Source organism: Schistocerca serialis, chromosome 1 (genome assembly GCF_023864345.2).
Source record: "Schistocerca serialis cubense isolate TAMUIC-IGC-003099 chromosome 1, iqSchSeri2.2, whole genome shotgun sequence".
Taxonomy (NCBI): Eukaryota; Metazoa; Arthropoda; class Insecta; order Orthoptera; family Acrididae; genus Schistocerca; species Schistocerca serialis.
In genome coordinates, this window is record NC_064638.1 from 1,153,351,254 (window position 1) to 1,153,364,509 (window position 13,256).

Sequence of the window (13,256 nt, forward strand, 5' to 3'; positions counted from 1 at the left end):
ATCGCTACCCCGTTCAAACTTCTAACATTCAGCGCTCCTACTCATAGAACGTTATCCTTATTCGTTGATTACTCGATCTTTTCCTCATGGCCATCTCTGCCTTAGCAGTCTGCTCCCATACATCCGAATGGCAGACTAGTCTGGCATCTTTTGCCATTGGAGAGATCATCATGACACTTTCCCATTTACAGGCCACATGTTCTGTATATACAAATTATGTGTCTTTAATGCAGTGGTTTCCATTGCCTTCTGCATCATCATGCCATTGATCATTATTGATTGTTTCACCTTTTAGAGGCAGTTTCCCACCGCAAGGGCAAGAGAGTGTCCTGAACTGCTGACAGCTACTCTTCCCTCTTTGACAAGACTGTTAGACAGAACGAGGGTGACCTGTCAATTAAGGTGTAATATGTACTATTTCCTCAAATACATAAATAAAGAACTTTTATGCTAGTCATTATCTCTACTTCAGTTATATCAACATACAAACGTTATTTATAAAAAGATTCATTTTTTATAAACTTTCCATTACTATATCTCGCACTTGTGGTGTTATGTCACAAACACTTGTGATAGAAATCCTGAAGGGGTACATAACTGCAGCGTAACTACCTCCAGTAGCTAGGAATCTCAAAGTCAACAATACTCGCACTTGAATTGGTATCACATTATGGCAATTAGCGTCTGCTTTTTCAACTTTTCGACTAGGTAGTCAGAATCCTGCCTGCTCCTACTTTTCAACAAACAACCATCATTTGAAACAAGTTTTTTCAAAAAAAGTCTTTGGAATTTTCACTACTTTTAACACAGAGATCTATAATCCACCATCTAGACTTCTTCATTTTCTTCTTGTATTCCCATTTGCAAGAATCAAATAAGCAGCTTACAAAGGCATGACACACACTACTGGCAAACGAGTGTTGAATAACTTGAACTGCTTTTGCCTCAAGCAACAAGAAATGGCAACAATTAGCAAGTGACAACTGCCAACAGCTTCTTGGGTGACATTCGACTTACAACAGAGTATGAAGACGAACAGAAACATCTAGTAACAAAATAACACTACATACTACTAGTTGGTTATTGTTGCCTATAATGAAATGAGCCCTTAGAATGCATTTTTTACCACTAACAAAGAGATTGATACTATACCATTTCTTCACACTGTGACTACATTTTGAAATTTAGACCAAATCGGGTATACAAACAAACATTAATGACTTTATCATTGTAAGGACATATAGTCCACATCATAATTAAACCAATTCCATCACAAGCTAAAAAACTGCCATAGCTCTGTAAAATAATTTCTATACAATATTCGTATTTATGATCACAGGAAAAGTGGAATGGGTTATAACTTTATTTAAATGCATGCAAACTAAAGGCGTTTTTGCACAACTGCATTTATATTTCTAAATCACATGTATTATATTTCGATTCAAAGTTCGATTAATGACCAAATTTGACTAGTTTAATTAATGTCAAATAACGTCAATTCTTGTTTTGCTTTCAGTTACCTGCTTTATCATAAAAACCAAATACAACTAACCAAGTAATCCCAAGAACCAAAGTCATTAAAACAATATTGTTGAACTGACTAGTAAATGTGGCATTACCTGCATATTGGAAAGGGGCTGCTTTTGTGTACAAAGAAAGGGAAAGTGCTTTGTCAGTCTGTCAGAAAGAGATACCATTTGTGGAAGTTAATGGCCTATTATGCTTTGACGCTTGGTAATGTTGCACAATGAACTGTGTTTTTGTAAGCAGTGACTGTAATACAGCAGTACTGAAGAGATGACATGGCTGCTGGAAATAAACAAGTGGAAAACATCTCGTGTCCAGTTTAATAACTAAACGACCCACTGCCCAACTATTGAAAACAGCTGGAGACAGCAGAAGCAGATATATTGAATGTATTCGTCATATAACTAGAAGCACTGACATGTACATATATATCTACATCTACATAGATACTTCGCTCCTCAAGCCGCCATACAGTGCATGGCGGATGGTGCCCTGTACAGCTACTTGTCATTTCCCCTCCTGTACCAGTCACACACAGAGCGAGGGATAAAAGACTATCTGTATGCCTCCATATGAGCCTTAGTTTCCCGTATCTTACCTTCGTGGTCCTTACGTGTAATGTATGTTGATGGCAGTAGAATTCCTGAAGCGTCTCCGTAACACCTAAAAGTTGTTCGAACCTACCAGTAACAAATCTAACAGCCTGCCTCAGACCTGCTTCGATGTCTGCCTCTAATTCGATCTGGTAAGTTCAAATGGTGCAAATGCCTCTGAGCACTATGGGACTTAACATCTGTGGTCATCAGTCCCCTAGAACTTAGAACTACTTAAACCTAACTAACCTAATGACATCACACACATCCATGCCCGAGGCAGGATTCGAACCTGCGACCGTAGCGATCACGCGGTTCCACACTGAAGCGCGTAGAACCGCATGGCCACACCGACCGGCCCTGGTAAGTATCCCAAACACTCGAGCAGTACTCAAGAATAGGTCTCACCAGCATTCTATATGTGGTCTCCTTTACAGGTGAACCACTTTTTCCTAAAATTCACCCAATAAACTGAAGTCGACCATTCGACTTCCCTACCACAGTTCTCACACTCTCGTTCGACCTCAAATCACTTTGCAACGTTATGCCCAGATATTTAAATGACTTGACTGTGTCAAGCAGGACACTAGTAATACCGTATCCGAAAATTACAGATTTGATCTTCCTACTCATCCAAATTAACTTAAATTTTTCCACATTTAGGGCTAGCTGCCATTCATCACACCAACTGGAAATTTTGTCTATGTTGTCTTGTATCTTCCTTCAGTCACTCTACTTTGACACCTTAATGTACACCACAGCATCATCAGCAAACAACTGCAGATTGTTTCCCATCCTGTCTGGCAAATCATTTATGTATATGGAAAGATGTAGTGAAAGATCGTGTGTCAGTCGGAAGCGTCAAAGATGTAAAAATATCAGGTACACTAGTACGTTAGACTGTGCTAGTAAGATATAGTTCACCTGCACAAAGACATCCACAAGATAATTAGCACAATACGGCATACTACGCAACAGCATCCCATAATCGCACTTCTACCGTTCGGTAGAAGGCTGCACATAATACCAAAAAACTAGGCTATGTGCGAAGCGACGTTGTGTTTGTGTTCCGTCATCATTCGATGGTGATTTCGACTGTCCCTCCATTCCGTTCCGTTCCGTTGACGTCCAGTTTGAGTCGGTGACTGCAGTGATTAAATTCCGTACATGATATAGATTATGTTTTTATTCAGAGAAAATAGGCACTTTGCAACTGTGAATTTACACTGGCAGTGTTGCATCGCTAAAATGGGTACTTTACCCTATATTTGTTGGAATGCAATGAAGTTGGTAGTTTTCGCGTAAACATCTCTGGTTGAGTTTTAGCGCGAAAAAAGACGCAAGGGGTGAATGTCGCGTTCATTGTATGTCATGTGTCTCGCGAAATGTCATTAGTGTAATATAATTTTGTACTTATGTGTATGTACAATAACTTCTAGTGATCAGATTGTTTTATGTGAGTGTAATTCCGGTGGGCTTTACGTCCCAGTTCGTATTTTGGGAGCACTTGCTGTCACCCTCAACTTTGTTTACAGGCAGAATGAAGTGTACAATCCCCGAAATATCGTGGCATAATAGAGATCCAGTTCTTAGTATTGATATTCAGCCAGGACGTAACAACGACGAGGGACCTTACAGGCTTGCCTCCGGCGGCACGGATTCGCATGTTGTGGTTAGTAAATTTTATGATAGACCTGGCATTCTTTGTTTCAGAGTTCTTTCGTACGATATCAAAGCCACGATTATTTAATCATGTCATTTTGTGCCGACATTTTTTTAATCGTGTCGTGGCGTAGTTGTTAGCAGTCTTTTTTGTATTGTCTGGTGCCTGAGAACACAGTTTTCTTAATAAAAACAGTTTGAAGTTCTGTACGTGTCAGTTAAAATTTGTATAATTATTAAGGTGAATAGTAAAATGCCCGAAGCAGCCCTTCCTTCCACCCTCGTGATGGAAGTTGTAGGAGAAAACAAGAGATCTCGTTGAATAACTTTGAAATTTGGGAACAAAAATAAGACCCGCGAATTTTGTTTTTGTCTCTGTGTTTGTGCCGCTATATGTATTGGGCTTATTATTATTATTATTATTATTGTTCCATTAGTGGTTTCGAACCGTGTAGCGATTGATCATCAGATGGTACATATATTAATTGTCTGCAGCAGTGTGGGAGTCATGTAGCTGTGGCAAGATGTGTTGTGGAACAGAATAATACCTGTACTATATGTGTACATTTTCTATTTGAATGATGTACATATCTGATTAATGAAGGCGCAGTTCAAATATTTTGCAATCTCTTTGCTGCTTAAGAAATGGAGCTTAATGATGTTAAGGGAAATGGTGCAGCAGTTATGACTCTGACTACACTGTTGGGAGAATGGGATTCCTGCCATGTTGATATAGGTTTTCTGTGGTTTACTTAAATCAAATTAGATGACTTCTGGGATGTGTTCTTGAAAAAGGACCTGGCAAGTTTCTTTTCTCATCATTGCCCAATCACAGTGTGTGCCTGGTCTCTGATGGCCTTGGTAACAATAGGATGTTAAGTCACACAAATAAAATGCTAAGGAGAGAAACTGACATTCACTTCCTCTAGCACATATTAAATCTTGGCACAGAAGGGAGCGAAATATACAGTCGTAAAACTGACGCAGTAGAAGTGTTTACAAATTTAAGGTTTTCTCTCTTTAAAATCCCCTCCTGTACCATAAATGAATTCTTGAATATAATTTAAGTATCAGTTACAAACCTTCAAATGGCTAGCATATAGCCAAATAAATATATTTTATTGTCTGCAATCATCTGTTCACTTGATGTATCCTGTATTGCGATATTTAATGTGAACATGATCCATGGGTCATGAAGCTAACACACAATGTAGCTCGTATATAATGGATATCTTGTATAGAACAATGCTGTGGCTCATTCTTGGATAGGCTACTGATAGTGTTTCGGATTCTCTCTTGGTCAGATTAAAGTAAGGGAAATACGGAAGCGTCCGATCCCACCCGTCTGCTTTGACCCATGACGTCACAAATATGGCGGAAACAAAAACAAACACACACACTTTCCACAAGAAGCCTAATGACACTAACGGGACAAGCGCGGGAAATGGGGTGTTTTGGGTGGGGGGCAAACTAAATATAAACAAATTTAGACGCCTTGCGTAGCTACAACGTGTAAGTGAAGACAGCCATGCATGAATACCCACCCACCTCCCTTGGGGTCGTAACCCCTGCAACCCATAGAAGATAAAGATGCTTCAGTAGCTGATTAGTGTTTTTTGTCTTTAAAAAAAAAAAAAAAAATCTCACGGGATAGAACGAACAGATCAGAAAGATAAATATAATAAACTAAAACAGAAATTCGAGGAAACAGATAATTAAAATAAGTAATAAGTGTTTTTAAATTTTTTAAAAAAAAAAAACCCTCACGAGATAGAACGAACAGATCAGAAAAGTAAATAAAATAATGCGCCGTCATGACGTCACACACGACAACACCCTTACGTCACGGGTCAAAGCCGACGCGTTGGATCGGACGCTTCTGTCAACCCAAAGTAAGATATTCTTAAGTATTTCAGACTTGCTGGTTAATGGCAGGTTGGATGAACACACAAAGATTAGAGAGGTGCTTTGTGAAATCAAAAGGGAAACCCTGGAAGGAAGTCATTGACCCCCTCCCTCATGAAACGTCGTTGAGAAAATATAGTGAACAGGCATTTGTGGTTAACTGCCGAATGATTCAGTTGCTGCCAACAAAAAATTGAGGACCAGGAAGACAAGGTAGGAGAAATTTGGTTTCATATGAAGACATATAGACTTACTCCAGTTGCAAGTGGGACAGGAAAGGTAATGGTAAAAAATGGTTAAAGATACCCTCTGCCAAGCATCATACGGTGGCTTTTGGAGTATGTATGTGGTTGTAGAACAGTGTTCACTGACTAATGTATCTTTAATAATGTCCCATGCAATTGACGTTTTCTTTGGACTTTCATCAGTTCAACTACTCATATTTATTTTAAATGACATGTAATTTAGCATGGCGGTCTGTTTATTACCCCCCTCTCCCTTAGTACTTTTAGTTGAATTTATCATTGTTCAGATTGTCTTTGATGTGTTAGATGGTCATCTGTGCTGTCACTCGGCCTGATAGGCTTCTGTTTATTCAAATTTTCATTTTGCTTTGATGGTTTTTGAAATTATTTATTAGTAGAGAATTAAAAGTGCTCAAGCCCTATTATTTTCAGCCTTTGGAGTCTCTTACAGTGTATGCCCACCAAGATAGATATTGCATTTTTGATATTTTTAGTTTGGAGATTGGTGGTTGCTGCTGTCATACTGGTATCTGTCCTTTGCTTTGCTTCCACTGAATGGAATTTACCAGTGAATAATCTAGATAGGCTGAATCTAACAATAGGCCTACAAGGTTTTGGTATTAAACTGTGGCATAATGATCTGTGTGTGATGTGAATGTGCAAATAGAGATAGAACAGACATGTTTTGAACATTGTAAGCAACACGCTGATATGTCCTGTAGTGAAACTTGGGGTGTATGTTTTGTTGTGAGTGACAATTTGTTGTCTTGGTGAAGCCAAAATCTCACTCTAGATGAAAGTGGCTTCATCTTCCATAGATAATTTGTGTGATGGCTTGTAATGATGCGGAATGATTCATTTTATATTCACATAACTGTTTCTTTTTTTCTTTAAAAAAATTATGGATGTGAGTTAATAATTCCTACACACCCCCATTTGTACATTACAGCAATAGAAATTCTTCTATGGAATTGGAGCTATCAAGGGGGAAACTTTTTCACTTTGTTTTCAAATTTGTCTTTGCTCTTTGTAAGGCATTTAGTGTCACTGAGTAAGTAACCAAAAATTTTCATTGCAGTATAGTGCACACTTCCTTTTTCTGCTAAAGATGCGACCATACCACGCTGTGTTTCTTTTCAAATTTGCGCATGTGCATAAATTTTGAATAGTGCAAGCACACATGCACATTTGTGCTTGCGTAGTTCTTGGAAATTAAGTATGTGCATTACTTCCTTTGGTGGGAATCTTTGTGCTTTTACGCAGACAACAGGCAGCTGGGGCTCATGTGTTTAGTTGATTAGTGTGTTCAGGTTAGGCTGGGAAGTGGTTTATGTGCAATAGTGTCTGTTGACACCCAAGGAAGCATGCTTAAATTTATAGATGATTGCACACAAAGAAAAGCCATTTGGAATGCCACTTCCAACACTCATTTGAATAAAAATTTATGAACTGAACAGAAAATCTAAAACCTTGCTGTGAGTCCCTGAAATTTGCAAACAAAGTATTGTTGATATAAAAGTTTTCTGGGTATGGTACCATGTCATAATGTATAGAACTACTGCTCTGGAGAAATACCAATGTTTCGCCCACTGTGGCAGCGGCCTTCTTCTGACCCAGCAGCAGTAGTTTTGTACATTATAAAACAGTACCATACCCAGAAAACTTTTACGTTGACTGACTGATTCTGGCTGCAGAAGTCTACGCAATTACAAAGTATTGTTGTCACTTCGTATTTCTTGAATCTCTGTTGTTCAGATACTATTTTACCTGCAGTCTCTTGTGCATTGTTTTTGTAAAATTTTCATCGTGATAAATGCAGTACAGCCTCCCAATCTAAGAAGGGGCTTCACAGCAGACTGCTTGCCCAATGAGGCAACATGTGACCACGAGAACGCCGGGTCGACAGAAGCGTCCGATCCCACGCGTCGACTTTGACCTGTGACGTAAGGGTGTTGTCGTGTGTGACGTCATGACGGCGCGGAGTTTGGTTTGAGTGTGGCTGTCTCCAGTTCTGTTTTATCTTATTTTATTTACTTTTCTGCTCTGTTCGTTCTATCTCGTGAGGAATTTTTTTTTTTTTTTTTAACACTTATTACTTATTTTAATTATCTGTTTCCTCGAGTTTCTGTTTTAGTTTATTATATTTATCTTTCTGATCTGTTCGTTCTATCCCGTGAGATTTTTTTTTTAAAAAGACAAAAGACACTAATCAGCTACTGAAGCATCTTTATCTTCTATGGGTTGCAGGGGTTACGACCCCTAGGGAGGTGGGTGGGTATTCATGCATGGCTGTCTTCACTTACACGTTGTAGCTACGCAAGGCGTCTAAATTTGTTTATATTTAGTTTGCCCCCCACCCAAAACACCCCATTTCCCGCGCTTGTCCCGTTAATGTCATTAGGCTTCTTGTGGAAAGTGTGTGTGTTTGTTTTTGTTTCCGCCATATTTGTGACGTCATGGGTCAAAGCAGACGGGTGGGATCGGACGCTTCTGTATTTCCAGAACGCCCATGTGTACATTTCTCTTTTCCACAAAATGTTTGTGCATGCCCTTTTATTACTATGTATCTGCAATTGCATAGAAGGAAAAAGGCATCGTGTGGACATATCTTAAAGAAACACTTAATGTGAACTATTTTGATGGCATTTTTGGGTGAAAGCAGACAATTTGTTTTGGCATGTTGTGTATTTCCGTGATTAGTATTCTGTTCATTACTTGCCCGAAGTTAAAATGGCAGTTTTTTTATTTGCATATGGTAATGATTTTATCCTGTGATTACTGTACTATTCTTAGTTTTCTGCTTATAGTTTCACTTGAGGTGCTTTTGTGGTCTTAATACACTGTTTTAAAGGTTGCTTTCCACTGTTAAGTGTTGTGAATAGAACAAATGTTTATTACTGAAGTTCATAACTAGATTTTAAGTGTCTTGACAGCTGTAAAAGATAAATGAAGACTGGTATGTTAAATTTCTGTATGCTCTGTGTTGAACCATAGTGCATAGACTTCTGTGTTTGTAAGTCATTCATTGCTGAGTACTGAAGTATTGTGGTGCCTGAACACAGTCACTAGGCTTCAGGTGTCTGGTGCTAATTGGCTGGGACAACATCGCTTTCATAGGAATGATGGCACTATCAAAAGTTGGGGACATTTGTTATCGGGAATTATGGTGTCTGTTGCAGGTATTGCTGAGAATTGCCTAGCAGTTACTTTGATATGCTGTTGTTATTAAATTCAGCAGGGATATTCTAATTGGAGGTGTAGTTTCTTTATGGCTACTGCAGAGTGGATTTGTTGTTGTTGTAAATCTCGTATTTTGTTTTATTTTTATTTACATGTCAAGTTCCTTGGGGCACCCTCCATTTGACTGTACCTCACTCAGACCCCACATTACAGTCATTCCCAACACTGTGAATAATGACCTTTTGCTGTCTGTTGCTAAAGTAAGAGGTGAACAAATTGTGAGCTACTCCCCATATTCCGTAATGGTCCAACTTCTGGAGCAATATTTTGCAATCAACACAATGAAACACCTTAGTTAAATCAAAAAATATGCCTAGCATTTGAAACCTTTTGTTTAACCCATCCAGTATGTCACAGAGAAAAGAGAATGTAGCATTTTCAGTTGTTGAATGACTTCTGAAGCCAAACTGTACATTTGATAGCAAATCATGTGATATAAACTGATCTATTATCCTTACTCATATACAGCCTTTTCAATAACTTTAGCAAACACTGATGGCATAGAAATGTGTCTAAAATTATCTACATTATCCCTTTCTCCCATTTTATAAAGTGGCTTTACTACAGAGTACTTTAATCATTCAGGAAACTGACTATTCCTAAAGGAAAAATTTCAAATATGGCTAAATACAGGGCTAACATGTGCAGCACGGTACTTTAATGTTTTGCTAGGCACTCCTTCATATTCATGAGTCCTCAGTCTTAAATGATTTAATTATTGATTCAATCCTCCCATTGTCAGTATCACAGAGGAGTATTTCGGACACCAGTCTCGGAAAGGCATTTGCCAGGAGAGTTATATGATTCCCTGTAGAAACTAAATTTTTATTTAATTCACCAGCAATGCTCAGAAAATTATTCTTAAATATTGTACATATATCTGATTTATCAGTAACAGAAATATATTTCTACGAACTGACTTTATATCGTCAACCTTGTGCTGCTGACCAGACACTTCCTTCACAACTGACCATATGGTTTTAATTTTATCCTGTGAATTCGCTGTTCTATTTGTGTGCCATGTACTCTTTGCCTTCCTAATAACATTTTTAAGCACCTTACAATACTGACAGTTTTTATAAGCTGAACATCCAAAGAAACACATTCATTAATTATATTTCTTTTGGTGCCTATGCTCTGCAGTTTGCACACCGTTAAAATCATGTGCCTAATAAGTAGTTTCAGGTTCTTATTGGCATCTTTCCTGATTCTAATTGGTGAAAATGTGTCCTTAGTTTCCTCTTTAAACAGTAATGCTTAGTTACAGTTCAGCTTACAAGCTGCAGCTGAGAACTTTAAGTAGTTTTTTCCGTTAATGTAATTTACCTTGTAGAAGCAATAATGATTTAAATTTTTCTGGTTTGAAATTAAACAAACAACTTTGGTTGTAGCTTTAAATTCATACTGGAGTTACTTAATATTTTATCTTAATGACTCATTAATTAGTTAGTATTCAAGCTTAATTTCATGCATAATAATTGATGTTTTTGGAAAGGTTGCAAACATCATAAATATTCAGTCACCGTAAATATCTTTGATTGTCTTTTTCTCTAGTTTATTGATCCCAAACTATTTTAGCATCTTACATACATTTTTTTGATTTTGTATACATAGATTTGGTACATACACAAGAAGGAATCTGGATTAGCTGAGATAGAGTTTGCATCTGACTTACAACGGCACCAGAGAGCGGTAAATGTTGTCAGATTTTCACCAACAGGTGAACTTCTCGCATCTGGAGATGACGGTAAGTTCCCTCCTGCTAAAATATAGCTGCTACCAAGAAGTGTCCTTTGTGTGCAATGCTAGACTCTGTTGTCATCAGAGAATTCTTCACTTTTAATATTCATTTTCTACCATAGTAATCGTAACTGCTTAAGTGTTACTTGTTCTACCCATTTTAGAGAATAAATGGATGGAGCAGACACTCTTGACATTTAAAATAAGATGTAGGCTACTACAGATTCAAAAACATTCACGTATTGACCATCCATCCATCTGGCACGACAGTCCACTCAGAGACATGTCCCATACGATCAAAGGTAGTCACGTATGAAAGCAGGGTCAAGTGATACTGCAATTACTGTGCAGTATTCTTTGTGGATTTGAGAACTGGGCCCTACTTGGTGAATATTACTGATACGTCACCACTTTATATAATGAGATGTATTTATTATGACACACTGAGACAGTCGTAATTTGCTAATGATCAGTGACGAGAGAAAACAGACTGAATCAAAGATGAGATCACTGAGCTTTGCAACAGTTGCTGTGGTAGATAGGTTAGGTTGTGTCGTGGCAGGCCCATGAGGGAGACACGACTGGAGGCTTGAGGTGGTATGAAGTCGCATATCCTGGAGATCACATAGTCCAGTGGCCAATGAGGACAATGCAAGCATCAGCCCAGAGAGAGATTGTTGGGTCCCGTGCCAGAGAGGGAGGGTGTACAATGAGGGGGTCGGTGATAGAGAGGTTAATGTTGTTGATGGAAGCTGCAATGTTGTCTTCGTCAGTGTCATCCAGAAGCTGAAAGGAATGGAAAGTGGTGTGGGCAGTTGCTGAATCATCGGGCATAGGTGGAGGAGCATGGAGAACAGAGAGGGTTGCACCTCAGAGTTGGAAAGAGAAATCCTCCTTGCAAAATGAGAGATGTCCACTGTGAAGAGGGCAACACTGGGAGAAGAGTTAGGTGACTATGGTATTGGAGGTCACACAGGGAGAGGACACATTGTCTGGCAGGGACTCATTACACAGGGCACTGATGTCAGTGGATGCGCAGGAGCAGGTGAACTCTGAAGACATTTGATCAGTAAATGTGGAGGAAGCCCGTGGGTGATATCTCAGAATTAGATAATGTCGAAGGTTCCTCGTCAAGGGTCAAAACGGGTTTAACTTGGTTGAGCGACAGAATCTGTTGTTTCCCATTGAGGCAAATGTCTTGTCTTACTTGGTGCTGAAGCATCCTTTGCTGGTTGGAGTAAGGATTTTGTAATGCTACCCCATCGTGTCATCTCGGAGCATAACATAATCACTGTGTTCTAGATCTTTGTGTACGAACACACAAGGAACAGTGTGAACATGTAGAGGCGGAGTGCGGTTGTTGGCAATGTGCGAATGGACGCACTCACCTATTGCGGGGAACTTTGTAGGGGAGGGAAGCTTGAAGTCTTCGACAAACTTGGCAGAGAGTATCAGAGCCTCACCATATATCAGCTAAGGAAGGGTATAAGTTATCTTTAAAGGCTATGCGGATGTCGAGTAACACCTACAGAAGGGCCTCTGACACGAGCCTGAGAGTGACACATGAGAGCCACTTTGTGTGGTGCCAACACTCAACCAGTCCATAGCTCTAGGAGTGGTATGCAGTCATATGGAATTTGTTGACACCACACGGGGCACTTAACCTGGTAAAGAGATGGGACTTGAATAGTTTCCATTAGTCAGTCAAGATAAAAAAAGAAGCAACCAAAGTGGGAGAGCCGCGTAGTGACAAAGGCCTTTGCAACCAAATTGGCAGATATGTCTGAGAGGGGAACAGCCTCCACCCTTCTGCTGGCGTGATGAGTGCCTGATAGTATATACCTAAAATCTTCGGATGCGGGAAGATGACCCACGAGGTCGAGGTGAATGTGACGGAACCATCCTTTCCTTATTTCGAATTGTCCTAAATCCAGTTGAACATGACAACCAACCTAGCTTCACTGGCAACGTAAGCACATGCATGTCCAGGTGTGACTCTTTTTTACTGCAGGCCAGATGAAATGTTCTGTTACAAGACGTATGGTAGCCTTACTTCTGGGTGTGCCTGGACATGAATGGCCTAAAAAACTACATGTCGGTGGGAGGCTGGAACCGGGGGATGGAGAGTACCCATACGGGTATCACACAGCAGTGGACGTGAAGAGCCAGGAAGACAGTGGGATTTCACTATGAGTGTAAATTTAGTTTCTTGTTGCAGATTTTGAATGTCTGGGAAACCGGTCTGCAGGCACGTTTGTCCATCCAAGGCCAAGAGAGAAGAACGGTGTGCACAAGAGACATGTAATTGGTGGCAACCGTATTAGCCCCCTGATGAAGGCAGAAC

General features: G+C 39.4%; 1 protein-coding gene across 2 annotated transcripts in view; it reads left to right on the plus strand.

The window, feature by feature from the left end:
• Positions 1–3,364: 3,364 nt before the first annotated feature.
• Positions 3,365–13,256, plus strand: part of LOC126417847 (chromatin assembly factor 1 subunit B) — a 42,595-nt gene continuing 32,703 nt past the window's right edge. Inside the window, exons 1-3 of one of the 2 annotated variants that reach the window (XM_050085149.1) lie at positions 3,365–3,539; positions 3,656–3,792; positions 10,787–10,919. In XM_050085149.1, the coding sequence (XP_049941106.1) occupies positions 3,536–3,539; positions 3,656–3,792; positions 10,787–10,919 (274 nt within the window). In that variant the 5' untranslated portion in view covers positions 3,365–3,535. Of the gene's footprint in view, positions 3,577–3,655; positions 3,793–10,786; positions 10,920–13,256 lie in introns of both variants that reach the window. The other variant, XM_050085150.1, reaches the window with a different exon arrangement.